Genomic DNA, 27920 nt, shown 5'->3' with positions numbered 1-27920 from the left:
TGTATGAAGCTTTAGAAATTGGCACCTTACCTGATAGCAGATCAATAGTGAACTCCACCTCATGATTAGGAGGTAAACAGGGTAAGTCTTTCGGGAATACATCCAGAAATTCGTTAACCACTCGGATATCTTCAAGTTTCACATCATCTCGAGGTGGTTCCTTTACACCAACTAGGTATCCCTGACAACCCCCCAAGAGTAACCTTCTCGCCTATATAGCTGACAGAATATGTGGCGTCGAACGCACACACGATCCCACAAACTCATACCCCCTGCTCCCCAGGAGGTCTAAACACTACTACCTTCCTACGACAATCAATCACCACATAACTAGAGAATAACCAATCTATCCCCAATATGACGTCAAATCCACACATGTCGTATACTACTAGGTTCCCCAGTAACAACCTTCCTTGAATAACCACTGGGCAGTTTCCCAACATCTTACTACAGATCATCACACTCCCAGCCGGTGTAGCCACAGACAACCACTTATCTATCACTTGGGTTTCAACCCCACACAGTTTCACAAAACTAGCAGATATAAATGAATGGGTTGCTCCTGAATCAAATAAAACAACAGCTTTATTCGAAAGCAATAACATGGTACCTGTAACTATGGTCCCAGCGTATTCCGCATCTTCTCGTAGGAGCCGTGTTTTCTTGATAAGTTCCCTGAGCATCTGATTACTTCCATAGTTCTAGCTCTGTGCAGGCATATCGCTCCTCGGTGCCTAACAGTTTCGGGATATGTGGCCCGATTTGCCACAGTTGTAGCAATTACCCCAGAATGGCTGGAATTCACCGTCATGCCATTTACGGCATCTAGTGCATGGTGCGGAAGACAGATCCCCCTACGAACCCTGTCATTCAGTATTTTGGCAATGACCCTATAGTTCTTCTTCTTCTTCCACTGTCCTTGTCGAGGACCAATTTGAGAACTAGAAGATACTGGTCTCTTTTCTGTTCCTGTACCACCTCATCCCCCTGGAGGTCATCCTCGACTATGGTGACTTTATCCACCAGAACAGAAAACTCTCGAATCTGCAGCATCCCTATAAGCCTACAGATGTCCTTCCTCAGTCCCTTCTCAAACCTCCGAGCCTTCTTATACTCATTAGGGACCAAGTACGACACTAAACGAGATAACTCGATATATCTGGCGACATATCTCCGCACCATCAGGGTTCCCTGCGTTAGGCTCGAGAACTCATTAGCCTTCGTGTCATGAGTGGAAGCCGAGAAGTATCTCTCGAAAAATACCTCCTTGAAGCGGCTCCATGTTATACCAGATAGGCCAGCTCTCTGCTTCTTAAGAAGACTCATAACCATCCACCATCTTTTCACTTCTCCTACTAGCTGAAAGGTAGAATAGAGAACCTTCTGCTCGTTAGTACAGTGCAGAACTTCCAATATCTTCTTGGTTTTCTGCACCCAATTCTCTGCCACTATCGGATCGGGTCCTCCCATAAACGTTGAAGGATGCATGTGTGTAGAGACCCAAACTTGTATAAATTGGGTTCGTCGACGAAGGGTCACGTTCATCGACGAAGGGTCACGTTCGTCGACGAAGTCCTTAAGATCCTCATCGACGAAATTTAGAACCTCGTTGATGAGCAAATACTGAGCGGATCAGAGAATATCCAGAACTTGGGCTCGGCGATGAAGGGATGGCCTCGTTGACGAGTTGTGTGGCGGATTCGTCGACGAAGACTCTGCCTCTTCGATAAGTGGGACTTGGTCAAAGGCCCTATAAATATCCATTTTGGTTACTTAAGGGCTAAGGTTGCTTCCAAAAGTTCTCCCTCTCTCTCTACCAGCGAAATCTCTCTCTCTCTCTCTCTCTCTCTCTCTCTCTCTCTCTCTCTAAGGATCACCGCCATTCATCGTCCATTTTCAAAAACGAAGGGTAATGCGTAGATCAAAAGAGAAAACTCTACAATTTTAACGAATCGGATAGTCGTTTCGGAGATTTTTGGGTTTTTCCCAAAAATCAAGGTAGGGATATGATCATAGTTTTGATTGGATATTTGGATAGTAGTAGAAAATATAGTAAGATTATATTCTGTAGTTTTAGGTTTTTGGGATCTCAGGTTGTCAGTTTGGATCGTTTCCGTACGAAATTTCATTTCGAATTTAAGGTAAGGAGAATTTGATTACAACAGAATTTTTGGAAAACTAAACCGCTAAAAAGTTAGTTTATGTTATTATATATGATTTAACTGCTTATTTGTTAAATTCTACCAAGTAGAAATGCCGATTTTACGATTTTACGATTTTTGGTAAAAACGAGGATTTTGGCGTATGATCTCCAAATTTTACAAAAATCATTTATTTGTATTTATACTATAGAAGGAGATGATCGAATCCTTTACTTAACCATTTAAATGATGTTTACTAGATTTTTATCATTTAGCGGGTTTTGAATTAAACTTGTATGATATATGTCGAAATGGAAATGTATAAATTTTCTATACTACTAATATAGATTATGGGAACGAAGTTCCAATTTGTTATACTGAGTATGTTGAAATGGAAATGTATGAATTTTCTATACTATTGATATAGATATGGGAACGAAGTTCCAATTTGTTATACTGAGAATGTGAAAAACGGAGGTCGGTGATATGCCAAGCTGAATCAGTAAACAAAAAGGGGTAAACTGAGTGGGAAGGCATCGGTTTGAACCCAATGTGATTATCTGAAATTTGTGAAAATGTTGGAATTGCACAGGTTACTATTTTGCTATAAATTGTATATATGATACTGGAACCACAACTTGTGACCAAAAGAAGTTGAAAGAAACTTCAGAAAAAGGGGTTGAAAGATGCTCCAGTTCAGGGGTTGAAAAAAACTCCTAGGGCTAGGTACCGATGCTGGCAGTGCAACCATACATGAGAAAATCAGTATGGGTATATTAGAAGGTCGACCTATGAGGAGTTAGTAAGCTGTTGGTAAAAATAAACCAGGGGGCGATTAGACTATAAAGATGCTCAGCTTTGTCTGCACGAACAGGACATTGTCAGAGGTAATCAGTGCACAACCCATGCCACGGGGTAAATAGGCAAATTGTCATATAAAGTTGGAGGTGTTCTAATAATCATATGCATGATTTAAATATTTGATGTGCAGATAAATGTATATGATACGGTATTATAAACAAATGTTTTAAATGTATGAGTTTGTATGAAAATGTCTATATATGCAGTCAGACACTGTTGTAACACTTTCTTCCTTACTGAGAGGTGTCTCGCCCTATCTTACAACCTTGTTTTCAGGTCCATCAGTACGTCGGTCCTAGTAGCTAAAGGGACTGAGGAGGTTATTTTTGGTTTAGCTTACGTAAGCATATGAGTCTTGTATTAAACTTAGATGCAGTTCCTTTTTGGAGTGTTGTAATAATAGGATTTATTCTATGCCTGAATTTATGTAATTGTGGATGTATTAGTAAACTCTGGCATAAGATTGATAGAAATCCCAATGGATGTTGATGTTTTTCCGCGACATTTACATCGGAATTATGTATGATTTACACAAGTATGTCCCTGTTTAGGGCGGGTTGTCTATGTATCATGAACAAGTACAGGTATTTTGTATGAGTGAGCGACACCTAGGACCGTATAAAGGGCCGGGTCGTTACAATGTGGGTGAACCTCTTTATAGTACAACCCATAGCCTTAGAAGAGTGCTCACGTCTCCTAAAACTCCATCCAATCTCCCACATAACCTGCCTCGTCAAACCCCGAGGCACAAAAGGAGATTCATCACTCGCAGTCCCCTCGAAACCGCTATCCAAGTTGTTATCCTTGGGCTCCATTTTGAAAGTAAGATAGGAATCAGTTAGAATTCCTATATCGTACATAGTTAACATAATCATTGAAAACTAATCATGTCAACTACTACTCTCACGGGTCTAGGTTTGTCCTATCACACTAACACAGATCCATTAGTGGTTTGCCATGATTTTACTGAAATCGTCATTCTAGGAAAAACATAGAACACCGCTAACGAGTCCCCATCTAGCAACAAAACAACCCTCGACCTACTCTACCCATGTTCGACATCCTATACTCTAGTATGTACACATAACTACGTCTAACCAAGTCTACAAGACCTAACGACCTGATTTAGCTTAATACCAAGCTGCCACGCCTCGAACTCGCGCATGGGTCCCAAGTGTGAATATAGTAACCTAACCTATCTTTGTATCAATTAAACGTACTTGATACAACACTGATTGAGGGTCCGACCCCGTGGGGTACACGTAAACCCTATACACATTCACATACATATTCATACTCATCAAATACGCAACAGAAAATGTTCTTTCTATACATACATCATACCATACCAGAGTCTATACAAAACTAGAATATACGTTCCCAAAATTACAGTACATACTCCAGGTGTCTACAAAACCCAACATTAACAACCCAATTACAAAACTCGTACCTACACAGGTACTAAATGTAGCTGAACGACACCCTTGCTTTCGGACACTAGGATGCTAGTTTCGGCTACCCGAAGGACCTGAAAAACGTTTGTATATTTGGGGTGAGACACCTCTCAATAAGGAAGAAAGTAGGTTATATCAGTGTGTGGCATACGAGTGTTATTTCAACGTAAAACATAACACAATACAATACAGTATAATACAATTCAATACAGTTCTAGTATTTTTCACAAATCTGTTCCAGTACATATGATACCAAACATACGGTTAGTGTCATCACACTCAAGCACCCGATACCCTGCAATAACCGAAGTCTCACAACGATATCGTTGCTGGTACGGTGTATCTCACACCCATCGGTAACCAGCCAGAAAGAATAGGTGATATTTCACACCCTCAAATATAAAGCCGGACACTCTCACCCACGATAATTAGTTGAGATATGGCGTCAACGTATGGTAATTAGCCGCCCTTAGCTGATTCAGCGTACAGTAATTAGCCGCCCCTAACTGTTTTTACAAAACCCTGGAACATTTACGTACGACATTTCATTGCACACTTATTTGAGTATACAACAAATCATATCGTTTCTCAGTTCAAGAATACAGTTTAATATAAATATGGGTACGGTTAACTCAATACTACAATTTTAATACAATATACGATTTCTCCAACAAAATAGAGATGATACCCAAAATCCCCAAATTTTTTGGAAAACTGTAACCCGAAAAATCTGCATTTTTACTCTTTAGATTTTTCCAAATAAGTAATGAAAACATATATACGATCCTAACCTACAGGTTTACTGATCCGGATTTAAAAAATAAACTGATAATCTCCTTACCTTCTCCTGAATACCAAAATACGAACTCTACGACTCCAAAACTACGAAATGAGACACCAAAGTTTAAACATCCAAGAACTATACTTCACTACAATTCGCACTACTACATATATTCCAAAACGAAACAGAAATCGGACTCTTACCTCGGTTTTTGGTTCAAAACCCGAAAATCCTTGAAACGACTTTCTGATTTCTCTAAAAATGTAGAGCTTCCTCCCCTGATTCACGCAGTAACATCGGATTGATGAATCAAGCGACGAACAACGAAGAATTGAAGAGAGAGAGAGAGAGAGAGAGAGAGAGAGAGAGAGAGAGAGAGAGAGATCCCACTAGTTCTAGAGAGAGAAAGAGAGAATTTGAGGTTTCTTAGCAACTAAGCAAGAGGAAAGGATATTTATAGACCCTTTGACCCGACCAACCTCGTCGATGAGATGACGCCTTCATCGACGAATCATCCATACATTTCATCGACGAACCGGCTCCTTCGGCAACAAACCCTATTCCAATATTTTACAACACGTTTGATATCTCTTCGTTAACGAGACTTTGAATTTTGGCGACGAAGAGTACGAGAACCTTCATCGACAAGAACAATAGTTTTGTCGACGAAACCTGCAAAATTTACCTTTTACCCTTTTACTATTTAGTCAATTCACATATCTTGGGTTGGGTTCTTACAATAAGTGTTTTGGTTATACTTTACTAAAGACTGTCATTCTATTCATCGGCCTTTTCTTTTCTTTTAATTAACCTCCCATGCTTGGGAAAAAGGTTGTGAGAGATAAAAAGGCATTCAATTCTTACACTATTTGTTAATATATATTATTGTCTTTTAGGAATTATATGTCAATCATTATCATATTTTTTTGAATTTTGCTCTTTATTTTTTTATCCTCCCACCATTTGATTTTTTCCTATATTTATTTAAATTTACTATTTTTTGTTAACTTAAATTTGGATTTAATAATAGTAAATTAATTATATATTATTTGAAATTGTACAACAAAGAACTAGAAATGTATGTGTTCATAAATGATAATCAAGCCAATTTGGGTCCATAGAATAATATTAATTTAGTTTTGATTTTTTTTAATATTTTAATGTCATAAAATCACATGTGGAAGATCTTATTTACATATTAAATTAATATACAATGTCTTTTATGTGTGTATGTGTCAATGTGTGTGTTGGACAAGTGTATTTTAATTTTTACAAGATTGAAATAGAAAAATGTCCAAGATAGAATGAAGATATTGTCGAAGTTTAATGATTTTTATTTAATTTTATAATTTTTAAACACATATTTTGTGCATAGCAACTCTCTTCGGTTCATCTTCTATTAATTGAGATCTTTTAATTTGTATATTTGTTCTTATAAATTGATTGATAGTAATTATTTGAAATTGATTCTCATTCCCTAAACATTTTTTTATAAAATAAAAAATAATAATAACATTTAATGATATTTGATAACATTAGTGGACAAAAATAAATTAATAAATCTAATTATTGTTGATGATTAGAAATATTTATAAAATCATTGCTATAAGTTGTTAAAATTAAACTATAAATTTATGGGGAGGTATCAAAACACTAAAAATTTTATTTTTGAGGGGTTTTCAAAATATTAATTATTTCGTAAATTATTTCATTTATTAACAATGGTTATAGAAATTATTATTTGTTATTTCAATTATTAACAACAGTTAAAAGTTAAGTTACACATTGAAATCATAAAAAATTTTTAGTTCCATTATTGGTTTGAGGTGCCTAACGTCCGTCATGCTATATTTATGAAAATTTTTATATATAGACCAAAACATCAAATTATATATACACATGACTAGGGATGAGAAAGTTCGGTGAAAACCGAATTACACGTATTAATCGATCCAATTCGTCTAGTTTGTATCAATTAAAAAATGTTCGGTTCAGTTCGATTTTTATTTTAGGGAGAATTTAGTTTTCGATTTTTGGTTCGATTTGAGATGATTTTAATTTCTGTTAACCGAATTAATCAAATTATATATATGTATAACTCTAACCGATGGGGGAATCAGGGGATTTCATTAGGGTTCCAAGTTTCCAACTCTACTCCAGCCTCCACTTTCCAGCCTCCTCGAGCATCCTGGACCTGGATCTGCCAATTTGGACAAGTTGCATCCTACATTCTCATACGCTGCGTCACCTCGCCCTCGTCGTGGTCTCGGCCTTGCCAATAATGGAGATTGCGAGGATCAAACTAATTGCTTTTCGAAGAAAGAGATTTATAATTCAACTTCTGATTTCAAGAATTTTAGTAATATGTCTATTCATTTGCAAAAATGATAACATGAATGTAATAGAAATAACTTTTGAAAATCATTAATTCAAATCTGGTTTGGTTAAATTTAGTTAATCGAATTAACTGAAAATTTTAGTTCGGTCGAATAATCGTTGCCTAACAAGATTAATTCAGCCGATTTAATTATGAAAAATTGTTAGTCAAAAAAATTCGATTAATTTAGTTAATTGACCGAATAGTCTGAACCAATCAAATGCTGTATAGATGACATTAATATTGTCAATATGATCTAAATGTTACTATTCAATAATTTGAGTTAAAAACGAAAAATAATAGAAAAATGGTCCGGGCTCCGGCCCATCAGCCCCAGGCCCAGCCCAGACATCCTAATTATCTCACGACTGCTAGCTCGCTCCGCTAAATAGATTGGATGGCACTCACTGATTACCGGTCTCCTCATCTTCCATCTATCTGTCGATATCTGCTCAGCCACTGTCATCCATGGCTACCCAAGGTCAGGTCATCACCTGCAAAGGTACTCTCTCTCTCTCTCTCACACACACACACACACGCGCACACACACACACACACACACACACACACACATACTTTTTGCTCTTAAGTTTGGTATTCGGTATAACCCTAATTTGTGTGTGATCCATTCTTGTTGGGTACGATGGAAATGTGAAAGCTGCGGTTGCGTATGAACCCAATAAACCGTTGATGATCGAGGATGTGCAGGTGGCTCCGCCCCAGGCAGGGGAAGTACGAGTCAAGATACTGTTCACAGCTCTGTGTCACACTGACGCTTACACTTGGAGTGGGAAGGTTACACATATACCCGTGCTCCCTGTTTGCATTTTATGGATGTCTATCTGTTGATGAAAATTCTGAATGTTAACATAAATAATACCATTTCTACTGTATTTGGATGGTTGAAGGTAAACTTCTGTTTGAGGCATATTCTGGAGATGAGTCGCCATTTTATGCTTTTTCATTACAGGTTTTCCGTGAAAAGTACTTGTTTTTAAGTTTAGATATTGGAACCTAGTGAAACGAATCTATGTTTCTGTAAAGATCTTTTTATTTTATTTTTATGTTTTGTCCCCCCCCCCCCCCCCCCTTCTCCTTTTTGCATTCTCAAGTTTGATACCGTTTGATACGATGCTAGCTTAATTCATTCTAATGCGGTCAATAATATTAGGGTGCTCCCGGTGGGATGTGGCTGATTTTATTTCATTAGAAGAGGTTGAAGGGTCTGTGATGGTGCTGTGAAGGCTCGAGGATGTATGTCCAGTGATGTGGGTGAAGGATCTATTATGGTGCTATGGAATGCCAGCGATGCATGCCCGGAAATGTGGGTGAAGGGTCTGTAATGTTGCTGCAAACACATACTAAGTTACTAATTGCATATGGCATTAGGCCACCTTTGAAGGAGTGGATGAAGAGCTTGTGATGGGATTTGATTACTTATTTTTGTTTGCTGTAGTCTTGTTTGTGCATTTTCTTCCTCTACCAACACTCATGCTTTAAGCCTTTATGTAGTCTGGTTCAATCTTTTCCTTCTTTCTTTGTAAATTTGTAGCTTGTTTTGCTGGTTGCATCTTCTTCATATTGTGCTGTGGAATTTAGTTTGTTTTGCATTGCAGGATCCTGAGGGTCTCTTCCCTTGTATTCTTGGACATGAGGCTGCTGGGTATGTACTCTTGTATTATGTGTTTCATTCTGGCTGGACTTGAAAGTGAACTTATTGTTGAATTTCTGTGAGGCAGGATTGTAGAGAGTATTGGTGAAGGTGTGACTGAAGTTCAACCAGGGGACCACGTTATACCTTGTTACCAGGCAGAATGCAGGGAATGCAAGTTCTGCAAATCAGGGAAGACAAATCTCTGTGGCAAAGTACGTGCAGCTACTGGAGTTGGAGTTATGCTGAGTGATCGCAAGAGTCGTTTCTCTATAAATGGAAAACCTATATATCACTTCATGGGAACTTCGACATTTAGTCAGTACACAGTTGTACATGATGTCAGTGTTGCGAAAATTGACCCAAAAGCTCCTTTGGAAAAAGTATGCCTTCTTGGTTGTGGGGTTCCAACTGGTAAGGAGTATTGCATCAATAAAATAGCTTGAATTTTTTCAAGTGGTTGATCTTAGATGATAAAATATTGGGTTTTTAGTAGTTTGATTGGCCCTTGATCTGAGATCTGCTCCATTTTGTTTCTTTGTGACTTGTTTGAAGTTATGGTTGTGTTCCAACTGGTAAGGAGTACAACACTATTAAATAGCTCAATTTTAGATTGTTGCATTTTCTTTTTCTTATTAATGGTTCTTCGGATGTGTCCTTTGCATGTGCAGCAATTTAAATTTTTTTTGCTAACTAATAAAATTTTAAATGCCTCGTCGATGGTCTTGTGTGAGATTGCTAGGGATCCTAGTTCTATATAGTGTTTGGCGTGAAATTTTGTAGTCTTAAAGCCTTTTCTTTAAGTGGTAAGCATGAGATCATGCATCAATTGCTGGTTTTGAATGCATGTCTGTTTTTTAGATTGTATCATATTCGAGTTTTTCTGTTCCCCGTAACATTGTTACTTTCTAAAATTGGAGTTTGAAAGTGTAGATCATCACCGAACTTTTCTTTTCTCTAATTGCAAATTTACTCACTCACATATTTGGACCCTTAATTCGTGTATACGTTAAAGTTTAAACTCAGCATACTTAGGAATGGCAATGTTACTGGTTTGTAATGGGGCTGCCCCCATTAAACTCCTCCTTAGTTAAAGGTAGCTACACCTGGAAATGAAGAACTTGTTCTTGAAGGGATGGTGAGGGCAAGTTATCTGACCAAAGCGATATTTTATGAGCACTTGTTTATCTTGGTTTATGAACTTGTTCTTGATATTTTTTTGTCTATTTCCTCTTTAGGTTTACATATTTTATGATAATTTCTCAAAATTTGAACTGAAAACTTCTAAAAATCTTGGACATAGGAAGTTGTGCGTGTTAATAGATAACAAATATAGCCTTTTAAAGTGACTTGTGTGGAAAGATTAAAATGCATCGAGATGGAGAGGTTAAAATCATGGTTGATTTGGTGAAAATGTTATGAGAACATGTTCTTTTCATATGGCTTCGTGCCCTGAGACTGATCTATTAAAATGGTGGATTTGTAGTCAAGAAGATAAAGAGGAGGCATGATGTTCAGTTTAACCACAAACTATGTTTAGGTTTGTTGGATGACTAACTTTAAACATGTTAAAAAAAAAAATGTTTTTGTTATGGCGTTTTCAGTAACCCTTCAATTGTTTTAGGAAATTGCACACGATCATGTAAATTGGCGGAAAAGGATTCATGTACCTGACCTAACCTAGTAGGACTTAAGGCTGGGTTTGTCGTTGTTGTGGGTATGGTGCCATTCAACTGAGTGCTTTTGTGGATGGTGATGAAGCCTAACCATGCGTTTTCATGTTTCATGTTCAATAATGCTTTGACCCCATGCCGAAAAAAGAGACTTATTTTATTTTTATTTTTTTCAACTTAATAGGAAAACCTGTGGACTACTTGGAAAAAGGAGGGCCACCTGGGAATTTGTGTTGAATTTAGTACAATACGTGATTCAAGATTGACGTGGGAAGATATAGATTTTTAATGTATATTAATCATGTTGTTTTTGGTGTTATTTAATGGTTGTCTTGTTGGATTTTTAATAATTGAAGGTTCTTTTAGAGAGAGTTGTCTCCTCCCTCTCCTATTTCCTCTGTTTGTTTGTTTATCTCTATTTGTTGTCTCTAAATGCCCACATCTCTCCAGAATGGATGTTTCTCTTGGACTCCTCATATGTGCATGTGGTGTGTATGTGTGTGTGTTTGTACGTGAGGTTGACATTTTTTTTTTGTCTTTCTCAATGTCTCTTTGCTTTCACTTTGGGTTCTTAGGGGTGGATTCTATCGATTGCTTTATGTAGTTCTCTTTATTTATGCAATTTTACCTTGTAGTTTATTAATGTGCCTTCATAAGTAGAATATTTTAAAGAAAAATTTAAGTAAATTTTGAGAAACAATCCAAGATAACTTTTTGACTACTTGTAAGTGATATTGTTCGTAAGAAGAGTCTATTTTGTAAAAAAAAAAAGATTAGCAGCTATTTTATAATTTAAAAATATACACTAGAAGATAATCAAATAGTATATTATTATGTATTTTATAATATTAATTATTAATGAAACATAATTCATTTTTGGAATGGAGAAGAACTATCTATTAATTTAAACTAATAATAAAAATAAAAAATACTTATTGAATTAATAATATTATTTTAACATAAATTAATACGATAATCATATGTTATAAATATAAATTAAGAACAAGGTTATTGCTAATCAAAAAATAATATTATACTATTTTCACTTAATAAAAATATTTAAATATTAATTAAAAATAACAATTAACATAATTATTAATTAAATTACTAATTAAAAATTAATCATATTTTATTTTTTCATGCATTTTATAACCCATTGAGTATTAATAAATAATTAAATTCTAGAATGAATAAAGAGAACCATCTATAAATTTAAATAAGCTAAAAATTTTAATTTTGTTATTAAACTATTTAAAAATAAATTAATGTGATAATCATATGTTATAAATGTACAGTAATAACAAGATTATTGTTAATTAATAAATAATATTATATCATTAATTAATAGAAAATTTAAATTACAAAATTAGTATAATTATTATTTAAAATTTTAATTATGAAAATATTAATATTTTTATTTAAAATATATTTAAAAATACATATTAGTTATAATTCATTTCTGGATTGAATAAAAACTATTTATTAATTTAAGTTAACATTAAATAAATTAAAATTTTAAATTTAATTAATAATATTATCTTTATCATAATTTTATATGATAGTAATATGTTATAAAAAAAATTAATAACAAGATTATTATTAATTAAAAATAATAATCTTTTATTATTCTTTTAATAATAAATATTTAAATTTTAATTACAAATAATTTAAATAATTATGAATGAAATTTCTAATTAAAAAATATTAAAATTTTTAATTTAAAATATGTTTAAAAATAATCATAGAGTAACCGATAATAAAAGTAAGTGTCCAAATACCGCTTATTTTAAACACAACGAAACACGACTTATACCTTTCAGCACTTTTCTAGTTCAGCACTTATTATTAGCACTTATTAAATTTAGCACTTTTTTTGGAAAACACTTCTATATAAGTGGTTCCAAACAATCCTATTATAAGGAAAGGTAGGAAATCTGTGTGAGGGTGAAACCTAGCTGATTATTGCTTCAGCCATGGTGAGAATTTTGGGTTAAAAAAGGGTCATCATCTGTGGTTTAGAAGGAACACTCACACTGGAGGAAGATAAAATGTGTGGACTCAAATCAAACAGACATTAGAGTGATATCAAAAGAAAAAGGGAGTGCAAGATAGCTGGAAAGCATTGGTTTCAAATTCAAATGCGATGGGGTCATGGGTCTCTTTCTCAAATGAAGCCCATCTTTGTGCATTCCTTTGAAGAATTGGGGAAGGGCATGATGAGGTTGAATGAAGGGGGATGTCTTGCTGGGCTTAGATGCTGAGGTGATAAAGCTCCCTTAAAAAATTTTAAGTGGGGAAGATAGTTTGGCTGTTGGTTCAGGAAAGTCCAGGGAACCCACAAGATTAATTTTTGAAAGGAAGGAAAGTGTTAAAGAGTTACAAGGGGCCATCAACTCAATTGGGCCTGATTCCTTTTAAAGGCCTAACCAGGTTATTTTTTGAGTATAGATTTCTTTGGTGTTGAAATGGCTCCTTTGTGAGAGGGTAGAACATATGAGGGGAAGAAGGGTGTGGTGATGGCAGATCGTCTAGCTACGGTAGAATACCAAGTGGTGAGGGGAGAAGAAAGACAGCAGCATTCCACATGAGAAAGCTCACAACTGGAAGGCACTGAGGAGGAGGGTTTTTTTTGTCTAAGGAGAAGATAATGACATTAAGTGATTGCAGTGGTCTGACTGGCTAGTGATCAGAACTCAGAAGGCACCATTATTCCTTGGGAGCTAATATTGCAAGATGTTGAAAGTGAGAGGATAAGTTGGGAGTTAAGAATGTTGAACCTCAACCATGTATAAGGGGGTCTTGACTTTGAGTGTGCTCCTAGAATGGGAGAATAACTGCCATAAGTAGTTGGCATTCAGTTGGTTTTCTGAAGAAAGTGAAAGCAGTGAGTTAATTATTAGGCGTGGATAGGGCCTGCAAACTATTTGAAGACAATGAGAGAGGAAGATGAGGAGAAGGAAGACCCTGAAGGACACAAGTAGCAGCTGCACCAACAGAGGACTTAAATAGACTGCAATTTCTGTAAATTGTGACAGAAATGGGGGAAAAATAAAAGGGTGGAGGGGCAGGGAGTAAGGAGGCCCTTTCTGGAAATATTTTAAAGAGAATTATATCATGGAATATGAGGGGAATAAATGACATCAAAAGAGGGCAGTGGTAAAATGTTTGGGGAATAGGAAGACTGATTTTAATTGCTTGTAGGAAGCCAAACTGAATTCAATTTCTGACACTGATTTTAGGAAGCACTTGGTGTGTTGGAGATTGCAGATGTGTTTATCCAGAGGCTAATGGCTTGGCTGAAGGTGTTTGTGTCATGTGTATGGCTGAAGCGGTTGATTTGCAGAACTCTTTTTTTTGAAATATTTTTGAATTTTGTATGTTCAAGGAAAAGAAGAATTGTTTGTTTTGGTTATCCACAAGAGTGTACAGGCCTACGAAGAATAGATTGTTGTGGAATGCATTGATCTCTGAAAAAGGAAAGATGGAACCACTTATGGATACGTCAACACAGTCTCTTACCCGTGAAAGAAGAGAAGAAATACAGGTATAAGGTGCTATACCAAGACTTTATGAATGAATTCTGAGTGATTTGCCACCCCCCCGGGGGGGGGGGGGTGGTGTTGCTATTTCAGGGTTAATCCCTCTTCAACACTGTCTATTACCCATGGAAGAAGTGAGGAGAGAAGAAATACTGGTCTAAGATTCTCCCAAACTTTATGAATCAAATTCTTTGAGTGAGTGGCCACATGGGGGGGGCGGGGCTATTTCAGGATTAATCCCTCTGTCTAAAAATGACAGTTTCCCAGTTTCTACTGGATTGGAGGAGCATTATCCTAATGCTGCCCGGAAACTTTTCCCTAGCTGGAGTTGGATAACCATATCATTTTGTTGGTGGCAGGATGAGAGGCGCAATATCTTTCCATTACAAGTATGTGGCTTTAGGTTGAGAAGGGGCATACTAGCTTTATGGTGAGTTCAAAATTGGAGATTGGGAAGGCAAAGAGTTGAGGTGGAATCAGGAGGTTTTTGGGGACTCGTAATGAGCTGGATGGTAAAGAGGCATTGGAGGGATTTCCTTCCAGGAGAAACAGAGAAGGTCCTTCATGAATGTTGATGGTTATTTTAGTCATTTAGCATTGTTATTGCATTAGTGTTATGTTAACAAGTGAGTGAGTAAGGTTATTATGGTATTGTGGTCTTCTATTTTATCCAATTATTCAACATGGCATCAGAGCATGATCCTGAGACCTAAACCCTAGTTTTCACGGCCACCATTGAAACCAAAGCCTAAAACCGCAAATCCGCTGCATGTCTTCCATCATTGAAGAATTTCCAGCAACACTATAGCTTAAAAAAAAAAAAAAAAGGGGGGGGGGGGGGGAGACAGCCAGCAGCTGCCAGAAGCCAGAGCAGTCATAGGAAAATTCCTGAGCAACACTTGCTAGATCAGGAACACAAAATTCCACTACAGATTTTGCAAAACAACACCATAGTCATCCACAGACACTGCCGATCTGCCTCCAACTCAGTCTTCTATGAGTGGACAAAAACACATTGAAGTTGATTGCCACTTTGTTTGGGAGAAACATGTGCAGAAGCTCATTACCACTGTTCATGTGAAATTTGATTTGCAGCTTGCTGATTTATTTACTAAAGCCCTGTGGGGTTCTTGTGTTAAATTCATTTGTAACAAGCTAGGAGCATATGATATATATGCTCCATCTTGAGAGGGGAGTGTTGATGGTTATCTTAGTTATTTAGCATGGTTAGTTTGTTAGTGTTATGTTACCAAGTGAGAGTTAGTAAAGGTATTATGATCACTGGTATGTACTGACATATATTATAAATAGAGGGAGAGACCTATCATTGTGATTCGTTATTAGATCTTCTATTTACCCAATTATTCTACAATGAATAACAATCTGTCTAATGCGACAGGTTGGAGGAAATCTGTTGGGAGGCAAAATTCAAGAGCCCTATGGCTAAGCAAAGGGGATTAAAATATGAAGTTCTTTATTAGAACAACAAACTTGTACATTACATATTACTTTATTGGAAACATAGAGGTGGAAGATAGGTTGTATGAAGAGGAAAATGAAGCAAAGGCTACCATATGCAACTTATACAGTAGACTCTACACAGAACAAGTGAAGCAAGGACCTTTGGTCAAAGGCATGGACTTCAATGAAATAGGGATGATGATTTGGACAGCTGGTTGGAGAGATCCTATAATGAAGAGAAGGTGGTGGGCGATTTTACGGATTGTAATGGGGACAAGGCATCAGGGCCAGAGGGCTTCATAATGGCCTTTTGCAGGATAGTTGGCCAGCAATAAAGGAGGACATGCTTAGGGCTTTATTGATTTCCATAAGACAGGGAGTTTCATACATAATTTTTTTCCCTGTGGATTTTTTTTTTCCCTAAAGCAAGCTACTTGCATAAAGGAATTTTGACACATTAGCTGGTTGGGCAGTATTTGCAAATTTAATATCAGAAGTTCTGGCCAAGACGTTGAAGAACATGGTAGGTGAGGTGGTGGGACTATTCCAAAATGCTTTTATAGAGGGTTGACAAATCCTTGATGTAGCTTTGATTGCAAGGGAAAATAAATCGAAAGATGGAAGTACAGGGATTACTCGCATGTTGTAAATGCAAAACTGACAAGGTATACTGCTGTGTATGTTGGAATTTCTCATTTACATAGGGAATGAAAACGAAGGAGTGTTTTACCTGGAGGGCCTTACGGAAGACAAAAGCTGCCAGAAATGTTGCTTTCTCTTTGATTTGGAAGTTGTATGGAACAAGGTCCTGGCACTTCAGAACTTGCAGAAGAGAGGATTATGCTTGTGAATACGTGATCTGTGTGTAGATTGGAGCTAAGATGGTGCATCACCTGGTTGGATGTAGTTGGACGAGAAATATTTGGGAGCACATAGGCTCTCCTGAGGATTCATTTTGCATATTTGGTTCTGTGTCTTGGGGTTGTGGGCTAAGAAGGTTATCAGAACTGACAGAAAAAGGAAAAAATGATTCTTGAGCTGATACTCTGACCATTTTCTGGCTAATTTGGAGAGAAAGGAGTCATAGGGCTTTTGACAGTGCCGTTGGTTCTCTAAATACTGTTAAACTTTTTCTTTGGTTAATTGGACAGCATTTTGTCATCAGTCAGGCTGCCACAGATTTGTTGATGTTATATCACTTTAAATCCCGTTCTTTGCTTTGCTTATAAAAAAAAAGAAAAAAAGATATAATTTAAAATAAAAAAAAAACCAATAGTATAGCAAAGCCTATGGTTTATAAGATTTATAGTTTTCAATCTTTTATGTCATTGAATTGGCAACAATTACGGATTTTATGTTCTACAGTCGTTATGGTTCATACAATTTGTTTAATCTGCATTTATTCCACTGTAATTGTGCATTTCTGTCAAACTATATGTTTATTCCTTTTACCATCCTTCTGAATTTAATAGCTGAAATTTCAATACTGATGAATAATGTGCATGCACGACCTTTATTTTAAGGGCAGTTATACTTTTTAGTAGAGATATTTTGGCTATAGCAACTGTGCTTTGCTGGATACTGTCAGTATGGTGCTGTTTGTGTTGGTCTGTTTGATGCAATAACCTACTCATTTGTTATGCATCAACTTTTTTCATTATCTAATGCATATATATATATATATATATATATTTTTCTTTTAGGTCTTGGAGCTGTTTGGAACACTGCAAAAGTAGAACCAAAGTCTATTGTTGCTGTTTTTGGCCTTGGGACTGTCGGCCTTGCAGTAAGTGCTTTATTTATTTTTTCAATTTAATTTTTTTTTTATGAGGACCCTCTGGTCAAAGATTTGTATTGAATCGAGTTGAGTTGACATAGTTTAGTTGGATTCTTGAACTCAATTTCATCTCAAGTTTTAACCTAGAAATTTAATTCAAACTTGTCAATCTCATAATTGTTAAACTTGAGCTTGAGTGTGGAGCAAGTTGAACTCCAGTATCTTGCTACCGTCGCGCGACTGCTGAACTGTTTTGAGTTGATTGATTTATCACTTGATAGGTTGCAGAGGGTGCGAAAGCTGCTGGTGCCTCACGAATAATTGGCATTGACATAGACAGCAAGAAGTATGATACAGGTACATCTTTAGCTTTCTAATTATCTTCCTTTTCTGAAGCTGCACTTCCATGATCAGTTCCAAACAGGATTTTATGTATTATTTATATTACGAATGACTGTCGACATCTATTATCCAGCTAAAGGTTGCCATGCTGCGGAGTTATTTTTCCCCCTACATCGATGTTAATTAATAGAGCCATTCTTGTTACCAGAAGAGTGATCCATGTATCTGCCCCTATTAATGGCTTAACTAAGTTCATGATGGGTGCAGTGCTCAAGCAGAAACCACTTGTGTCATTGTTGTCATATTATTATTGTTGTTATTGTTATTATTTTGAACTGTAATTTGCAGCAAAGAATTTTGGAGTCACTGAATTTGTGAATCCAAAGGACCATGAGAAACCAATACAGCAAGTTATTGTGGATCTCACGGATGGTGGTGTTGACTACAGTTTTGAGTGCATTGGAAACGTTTCTGTAATGAGGGCTGCTCTGGAGTGCTGCCACAAGGTAAGCTGCCTCCCTGGCCTGGCATCTCTCACACAATTGGTTCGTATATAGCAAGATGAAAAATAAAAAAAACCGTCTTGATTTGCTGCCCCTGCGTTCCCAAACAAATGCAGGGCTGGGGAACATCTGTTATTGTGGGTGTTGCTGCATCAGGCCAGGAGATATCCACTCGCCCTTTTCAGCTGGTGACTGGTCGTGTTTGGAAAGGAACAGCCTTCGGGGGTTTCAAGAGCCGTTCACAAGTACCTTGGCTTGTTGACAAGTACATGAAGAAGGTAAATTATAAGTAACATTTTGTATGCATTGTTTCGCGATACAGCAGCATGTTCTGACATTGTCACATTGCCCTGTGCTCTTGTTTCAGGAAATCAAGATTGATGAGTACATAACCCACAATCTGACGCTGGAGGATATCAACAAGGCGTTTGATTTGATGCATGAAGGGGGTTGTCTCCGTTGTGTGCTTGCCACCAATGCATGAGACCATCTTTTATATAGTTCCTAAGTAATTTGTCAAGGAGAAGGTGAGCTATTTCCATGCCGTTAGCTTGAGTCTCTGGGATTGCGAGGGGAAAAAAGAAAAGTCACCATGCTCTACTGCATATAACAAACATGACGGTTGTTTTTTGGAGGGTTGTCTATGCATGGTGTTGCTATTTAGAAAGTTGATGTGGTTTGAATACTGTGTGTTGTTCTTGCTCACCACCCGAGTAAGCGGAATGATAATGCTAAATGGTCAATGATAGTAAGTTTGCTTTTATTTTGACAGTTTGTTCTATTATTGCTACGTCTCCTCATTCTAAATGATCGCTGAAGGAATTATTTTTGTTCAAAATTTTGTTTTAAAACAGGGGAGAAAAGCACTTTCCTTTATATTTCAATTGAAAATGCTTTCCCACGCGGGCATGCGGAGAGAAAATGTTAACCGCAACATTTTGAAAATGAGTTTAAATATGGCTGGTAGTAAAAAAGATTGTGTGCGGCAGTCACTCAATCATTAAGCAATTCTGAAGCATAGATTTCTAGACTCAGTTTAGATTTGTATGAATTTATTAGAAATATATATTTATCAAAAGCTACTTGTTTAGAAAATAAAATGTTCATTAATTTGTTGTATTATTATTATTATTATTTCATTTTTATTGATAGCTAAATAATGAAAATTTTTTGTTTCGGATAAAAAAAAAAATTATTTGGGTAAAATAAAAAGAAAAAGAAAATCTATTTTTACTATCTTTGATATATAAATATTATTAAAAATAAAAATTTATTGTAATATGATCAAAAAGTTTTATTTTTTATTTATTTTGCTATTTTTATTTTTATATTTTATAAATTTTAGATTTTTAATTTTTAAAAAAATATTTTTCAAATTCTTAACAAGAGTTATTTGCTCTAGAAACATGGACATTGGTCTTAAAAGTTCATATAATTTTAGATTATATTTTGTATAATATTTTTGAAATTAGAAAGAGGCCTCTAGCGACTTCAATCTGCCCACAATTGCCATTAAATGTTGGCTAATATGCTTCCCGCGTCTTGAGGCAGGAGTACTTACTAAAGATATTCTCCGCGCAGGAGACGAAGTTCCAAATTCTTTGGAAAAACCCAAAAGGATCCCAACAGTAAATAACTAGCTACACACACACACACACAAAATAAATAATAATAATAATAATATAAGGGTGTCCCTGAGCCATAAGGCTTCACCTTCGCGAGCCTAAGGGAAATTATTTTGCCCATCCAAATTATTTGCAAACAGAAAATGCTTTACAGATGGAGTTGATTAATTTCGCTAACTTAACACTGGCTAGCTTCCAACTTAATTTCCAAATCCAAACAGTGTACAACCTAGCTAGCTAGCTCCCAATATCAATCATCGAAGGAAGGGAACGAATGTCAAATGTAGGATCAAACAGCAACGTCCCTGTTGGGCTCCAGCTGTGTCAACACAAACCCTTTCTTCTTCATCCCATCATCCGTTTCATCCTCATACGCATAAGCCAATCCTCCATGGCTCGTCAAATCCATTCCCGCCATCTCATCCTCCGCCGATATCCTCAACAGCCTCAGCTTGTGCAGCACCCAGAACAACGTCCCCATCGTCACGCTCACCCACGCCACAATCGCCACTATTTGCGTCACGTGCGCCGCCAGGAGCCGCCACCCCCCGCCCATCACCATCCCGTACGGCCTCCCCCCCACCCCCGGATACACCTCGTTCACGTACTCTTTCTTCGCAAACAGCGCCGTGAAGATGATCCCCCACGCCCCGCATCCCCCGTGCAGCTGCGCCGCCTCCAACGGGTCGTCATACCCCAACTTCTCCGCCAGCCTGTTGCACCCTATGAGCACCGCCGCGGCCACAAACCCGCATATCACCGCAGCCCACGGGTCCACCACCGCGCATCCGGCCGTGATGGCCGCGAAGCCGCCGAGTAGGCCGTTGCACACGTCCGTCAAGTTCCAGTGGCCCACCAGCAGGCGCTTCCCGAACAACGTGGTGAGCGCCGCCGTGCACCCGGCGAGAGTGGTGGTCACCGCCGTCCTCCCGATGGCGCTCCACTGCCCGTAGTAGGACCCGCTTGCTCCGTAAGCCTTCAGGATGCTGACAAAAGAACCCGGGTTGAACCCGTACCACCCGAACCAGAGAAGGAAAGTGCCCAGAACCACCAGGGTTCCACTGTGGCCGCGCATGGCCACGGACCGGCCGGAGCTGTCGAATCGGCCTATTCGAGGCCCTTCAATGAGGGCTCCCCACAGGCCGGCAACTCCTCCGACCAGGTGGACCACACCAGACCCGGCAAAGTCAATAACCCCGGATTCGAACAAGAGGCTATCGGTCCGGGTCGGGCTGCCCCACCCGTCTCCCGACCAGAACCAGTGGGAGGTGATCGGGTAGACGAAGCCCGTCAAGAAGGACGAGTAGATGAGGTAGGAGACGAACTGGGTTCTCTCCGCGATCGAGCCACTAGTGATTCCGGCGGCGGCGATGGCGAAAGCCCATTGGAAGAGGAAATAACCGTAATCGAAGGAGGGGGAGGGGAAGCCATCGAGGCCGAAGAAGTGGCGGCCGATGAAGGCGTTGGAGGGGCTGCCGAAGGCGAATGCGAAGCCGAAGAGATAGTAGAAGAGGCCGCCGGTGGCGGCGTCGAGGACGTTGGTGAGCATGATGTTCATGGTGTTCTTGGCTCGGACGGAGCCGGCGCAGAGCATGGCGAAGCCGAGCTGCATGGCGAAGACGAGGTAGGCGGAGAAGAGGAGGTAGGTGGTGTCGACGGCGTAGCCGGTGTCGACGAACTTGTCGGACACCGCATCGAAGCGGCTGCAGATGTAGTCGGCCGCGGCGGTGGCATTGGCGGAGGCGCCGCCGAGGAGGGGGAGGAGGTCGGCGGCGGAGCAAGTGAGAGAGGCCATGGGAGGGTGGGATTGTGTTGTGGGAACCTAGGAGGGATGATGAGGGGTGTTCTTATAGGGGGAGATTCCAAGAGATTCAGGGTGGAAGAGCTCTTCTTTTGGAGCGAGATCCTTGGAGATTCCAGGGTGGAATCGAAGACCCTATTGGGTTTACAGTTGAAACTGAATATTCAAGAGAAGAAAAGGTAAATAGTGGACGAGGATCATTGGCTCCTGGGAATATTCAAATTCAAAGTACTAGGAATTTAGTTGGGCTTTGACTATCTAAGTATAGCTGTTTCCAGTGGTTTTTTTCTTTTTCTTTTATTTTTTTGGTGCAAAAGTATTGTGCTAAAATTTTGCTTCATTCACCATTTCGATAATAGTATTAATGAGGGGTCGGTATGATTGAATGATTTTCATTAAAAAAAAAATTATATTTGAATAATTAATCCCTCTTGATATATATATATATATGCCCCTAAAGGGCAAATGAATGTTTGTCAAGAATTATATACTGCTATTTGAAAGTCTCAAAAGCTATCCTCTCAAAAACTCTTTTATGCCCTAATTTGCTTGCTTTTGAAATTTCAATTGAACTTTAATGCCACAGGCCCACAAGCTCATTCATTTCTTGAGAGTTTTGTTTTTATGCTCACATTTGTAAATCTTTCCTACTTAGGAATTCTCTTCTTACTCATTCAAATATGTTGTATTTTTTTTTTTCAATTACATAGAAACTCCGGCCACTAAAAAGTCTTCGGACCTTCTGGTGTGACATCAACAAGTCCTTTGTACTTGGTATCCTTGCTATTGGTTTAAGTAAGGGGATTGTAAAGGGTTTTAGTGGAACCTTTGGATGATGCTTGAGAGTGTGGTCGTAAGCTTGAGGAAGCCGAACCACTATAAAGAGTTTTGCATTTTCTTCTCCTTATCTCATTTACTTTTAGATATTTGCATTTATTGTTTGTGTACATTTATTTCTTGCAATTAAAGATAATTTTTCAAGTAATCCAATTCACCTTTCCTCTTGGGTTGTCTTTAGGACAATAAAAAAATGTTAAAGTGGATGAGTGATATGTAACATTAAAATATAAATTAAAGAATGTACATATTGATAATCATAAGTTAGGCATAATTCCTATAGAAGATAATATAAATGAGTGGTAGTTCATATGGTTTGGGTCTGTGCAACAGTCAAATAGAGGTAAGGAATGACAAATATGAAAATAGGTGCCTCTGTTCGTAAAATTTGTGAAAAATGTGGACTGATCCATAGACGGGGACGAATGATAGTAATTTGTTCCAATCCGAGACATAAACGTTCCCCTGCCATAATGTGATGTGCTTCCAATGCCATTAAAAAGTAACCCATCCAATGGTATTTAACATCTAGAAAACCGCCAAACAAAATGTGATTCGATAATTTTCACAAAAAAAAATTCGACATAATTTTACTTTATTTTATTATTATTATTACGAGAATCAATCGTAGAATGGGGTAGGGTAGATCTAAAATAACTTGGAATGAGTTAGTAAGGATCTAACAACATTAAATTTGTTGGAGGAAATTTCTTATGATCATGTAAATTGACAGAAAAAATTTCACTTAATAAACCCCACCTAGTAGGACTCAAGACTTGTTTTGTCATTGTATTTAAAATGTTAAGAAATATGTAGTAATAGTAGAAGAATTTAATATTTGCACCTAAAAAAAGTGTTATTAATTATTATAAAGCAAATAATAATGCAAAAAATTTTATGGCTACATAACAAGTAGGTAAGAAATAACTCTCCTCAAGTTTCATAATGCGATATTCCATTCCTATTCATGTAATAAAATAGACTTTTGAATGAGCTACTAGGAATAGATATTTCATAATTTACATTAAATTTTCATTTTATTACAAAAAATAATTTGGAGGAATAGTTATTTCGCAAACTAAATATAACCTAAGAGTTTGACATGTGATAACATTCTAATTCTGTGCAAAATTTAAAATATTTTTGTTATTTTAAAAAATTTACAATTCAAAATTATATTGACCTATAAACTTAAAATGTTTCCATAACATAGAAAGAAATATGTGAAACAAATTATAAAATGGTTGAGCTACCATTGAAAAGCTAAATGTGCATAAGTCAGCTCTTTATGTGTCATGCCATTACAAATATTCTCATATAAGTACATTTTTAGGAATCTCATTTTAGAGAATGAAATGTCTATTTATGGGAATATTTTTATATTTTAAGATTCTAAGGAATTATTTCTGTTTGGTTCAACCGATAGTTATTTTTGTCGAATAGAATAAAGACCGAACTAAACATATGAAAAGTTAGGTAAAAAACATAAAGAAAAAATAAGATGGCATGAGGTAGAAAATTAACAACCACCAACTATGAATCAAAATTCAAATTCGAATAGCATTTTCCCTCCATCCCGTTGAAGGTCTATAAATAGACCTTTTGGGAGAGATATAAGAGCACACCCAAGTGGGGTAAGGAGAGGAAAATTCAAATATTTTTTTTGTGCAGTTTCTTGAGAATAAACAAGGGGTTTTGTTGAAGGATAGAAGATAGAAATTCATATCTCTTGTTCATCATTGTTTGAGTATTTGGTGACTTAATGAACCAAAGCGAGTGTGTCCTCCACTTGATTTGCAGAAAAAATTTCTTTAATAAGGTTAGTCTCTAACCTTCTACTTCATTCGCTTTCACATGTTTATATAAGTTTTGTATGATGAAACATGTTATTATGTTTTGGATTGTACATGTTTAATTCTTCATGATTTATTTCTTTATTTATTTATATCAATCATGCATATAAGAGATGTTAGAACATGTTTCTACTTTGATTGCATATAAAAAATAAGTTTAAAAGTAAAAAATGTATGTTTTATTGAAGTTCGCATGCGGGCAGGTTCATTTAGGTGGTTGACCGCCTCCTTCATTGTTTGAAAACATACTTGTTAGCTGCTAGACGGTTGATCATCCCTTTGCAAAGCGATCAACCGTCAAATCTTGGGAATGCATATTTTTGTACTTTTTTTTTGTTAATAATCTCTAGGATTTTAAGTGTCTTTGAGTCTATACACTCACTATAGTATATTTTGTTGAGTTTGGATGTAGTTTTGCTAAGGGTTTTCATGATTTTTCTTTTAAAAAACAAAGTTTTCATTTCAAAAAATGAATTTACATAAATTTTCAAAAAGGTTTTCAAGTTTGTAAAGTTCCAAACAATTTTTGAAGTTATACATCCATGATGTGACTTTTGGATGTTCTCCAAATCTTTTCAAACTAGATTTCAAAGTGAATTTGTGGTTCTCCTACAAAAAATTCACATTTTTTTTTCAATTTAAATAAGAAAACAACATTTTTCAAATTAATCATCGATGAAATGGCTTGAAGATGGAAAAATGACTTTAATATTTGTTTTATAGAATTTTCATTAAAAAATATATTTTCTAATAAAAAACAAATAGCTTTTCAACAATACTTCAAGTGTTTTCTAGTTGTTGTAGCGTCCTGGAGCGCGAGGGCCCCGAGGAGGCGAGGGAATAAAATATATGATATTGAAATTTTTGATTTGGAGTTACCACTAACCTATCTTGTTTTAACTAAGTATGGTTAGAATACCTAAGTACTACTCATTTGATTGGTCACTAGACTAAACTTAGGTCAAGGAATTTGTCGTCTTAGTCTACTTATACTAGAGTTAGGATCGGGAGTACAGTTATGTGAGGGGAAGGTATTCGCACCCCCTACACACCCGTTTGACGAACGGTACCTAATTAATTATGAAATATCCCCAAATTAAATTTAATAACCTTTAATTAACTCCTTTAAAATAAATAAATAAGTGAAACAAAATTAAAAGTAGATTGAAAATCTTGGTGTAACTTAGGAATGTATAATAAGACCTCCAAACGAGGGAGTCTTGTTAGATAAACCCCCACTCATAACTAATACAGGTGAGGTGTAAAATACCTCATTACCCATTTTTAAATCATAGGGACACACTCGGGCCAAAAAATTGAAAAAAAAAAAAAAATCAGGGAATTGGGAACCAAAGAGTTTTTAGAAATATCCCATAATTTTTCCAAAAAATTTTCAAAGATTTTTCAATTTTTTTTTAGAATAAACTAACTAAGACACCTAAAATTAAGACCTCAAGAGACCCTAAAAAAACCCCCACACAGCAGCCCCATGTTATTGCCTAAATAAACTTAATAAGACACCTAAAATAAAACCTAAAGAGACCCTAAAAATCCCCCACACAGCAGCCCCATGTTGTTGCTTAGATAAACCTACTAGGACTCCTAAAATTAGACCTCAAGAGACCCTAAAAAAAAAAAAATCTCAACACAACAGCCCCAAAATAGCTTTAATTTATACACAATAGCCCCAAAATGGCCCTAATTTGTAGCACATAGCAACCCCAAAACAATCCCAAAATAGGCCTAATTTGCCACATACATCAGCCCCAAACCAGCCCTAATTTGCAGCACACAGTAGGCCCAAAACAACCTTAATTTGCAGCACACAATAGCCTCAAAATATATAGCCCTAATTTGAAGCACACACTAGTCCCAAAAAGGCCCCAAAATAGCCCCAATTTTCTGCACACAGCAGCCAAAAAACAAATCTAAAACATCCAGGTTGAAAGAACTAGAATAAATTTAGAGATCTACTGTAACACCGCTAACACGCCACGTGGGTCCCGGAGTGTTATGAGACCGACTCGCGTCTCTGATACCATTCGTGCAGCGGAATATAATAGAGCAACCTCGAACATAATATACCAGAGTTCTATAATTATATATCATCAAACTCATTCCACACATCCACGTTCTTTATATTACAAAACATGGAGGAAATATAATAAAACATAAAAACTACCCCGCCTTGGAGCTATCTAAGCTCGATCACCTGGATAACCTAAAAAAATTTAGAACATCGACGGGGTGAGACTTCTCTTAGTAAGGAAGAAATAGTTTATAACAGTGTGTGGTTGAAGTATTTAATATACAATTAAAATATCTATCCAAAATGCATTTACAATCCACAAGTAACCCAAAATATCGTGCCCATAAACACACCAAATCAACATCTTTGTCATCCAATCGCAAACCCACAATCATCAATATTTTGCTTGTAATTCCCCTAGAATGAGAAATCTACCCGCTCATACAAGTAGTTTCCCTTTACTCTAGTGTTAACACCAGAGCACTCACCTTTCTCAGTAAGCCCTTGGGTTATGTATCCAAGTAAAGTCACTGAGAATAAGGAAGATCACTTGCCTATATAAGTGACTTCCCTCTATTCTGGTACCCACAATTAATTACCAGAATACTTGCCTTTCTTAGCAAGCCCTTTGGTGGAGTAATCTACTTTACCATAAATACTTAATTAATTAAAGTCACACATATACCCATATTACAATCAATCCACATATGATATTCATACAATTTCCAATTTTACCCACACAGGGTTTACATCCACATATCATGTAATCGTCCACACAGGACTAAACAAATCACAACATAAATGTCCACACAGGATACAAAACAATACTCCATTCATAATAAATAGGTAAACAACCTCCTCATACCATTGCCAATATTTACCTTCCAATATAAACGTTCATATAACGACCTCCTCATACGACAACCAACGTTATAAGGCAGTTATACCAGGTACGATATATCGACCTCCTCATACCACTGACAACACTATATCGTAATTTACATGAACCACAACCCAAGTCAACAACAACCAATCATTCAACATATTCACAATTCTACCACAATATACACAACATCAGGATTCGCAATCAGCCAATATATTCAGCCTGACAGAATTCACAGTTAAACGATTTTTGCAGTCTTAATAATTCATGATTCCACATTACTCACAATCATTTATTTATCAAAAATGGTTTCAACCACACGATTTTTCCCA

General features: G+C 36.9%; 2 protein-coding genes across 2 annotated transcripts; one reads left to right on the top strand and one right to left on the bottom strand.

Annotated features, from left to right (window-relative positions):
- Positions 1 to 7927: 7927 nt before the first annotated feature.
- Positions 7928 to 19321, top strand: LOC131155154 (alcohol dehydrogenase class-3). Its single transcript, XM_058108092.1, has 9 exons — positions 7928 to 8116; positions 8273 to 8409; positions 9231 to 9277; positions 9354 to 9679; positions 17642 to 17724; positions 17997 to 18072; positions 18406 to 18563; positions 18677 to 18838; positions 18928 to 19321. The coding sequence occupies exons 1-9, from the start codon at positions 8083 to 8085 to the stop codon at positions 19042 to 19044; spliced, it is 1140 nt and encodes a 379-aa protein (XP_057964075.1). The 5' UTR covers positions 7928 to 8082; the 3' UTR covers positions 19045 to 19321.
- Positions 19322 to 20284: 963 nt separating this feature from the next.
- Positions 20285 to 22229, bottom strand: LOC131155153 (ammonium transporter 1 member 2-like). Its single transcript, XM_058108091.1, has one exon. The coding sequence runs from the start codon at positions 21978 to 21980 to the stop codon at positions 20475 to 20477; it is 1506 nt and encodes a 501-aa protein (XP_057964074.1). The 5' UTR covers positions 21981 to 22229; the 3' UTR covers positions 20285 to 20474.
- Positions 22230 to 27920: the final 5691 nt, after the last annotated feature.

The sequence above is a fragment of the Malania oleifera genome, chromosome 5 (genome assembly GCF_029873635.1).
Source record: "Malania oleifera isolate guangnan ecotype guangnan chromosome 5, ASM2987363v1, whole genome shotgun sequence".
Taxonomy (NCBI): domain Eukaryota; kingdom Viridiplantae; phylum Streptophyta; class Magnoliopsida; order Santalales; family Ximeniaceae; genus Malania; species Malania oleifera.
Note: the sequence above shows the minus strand (reverse complement) of the source record. Positions and strands in the feature narration are given on the sequence as shown.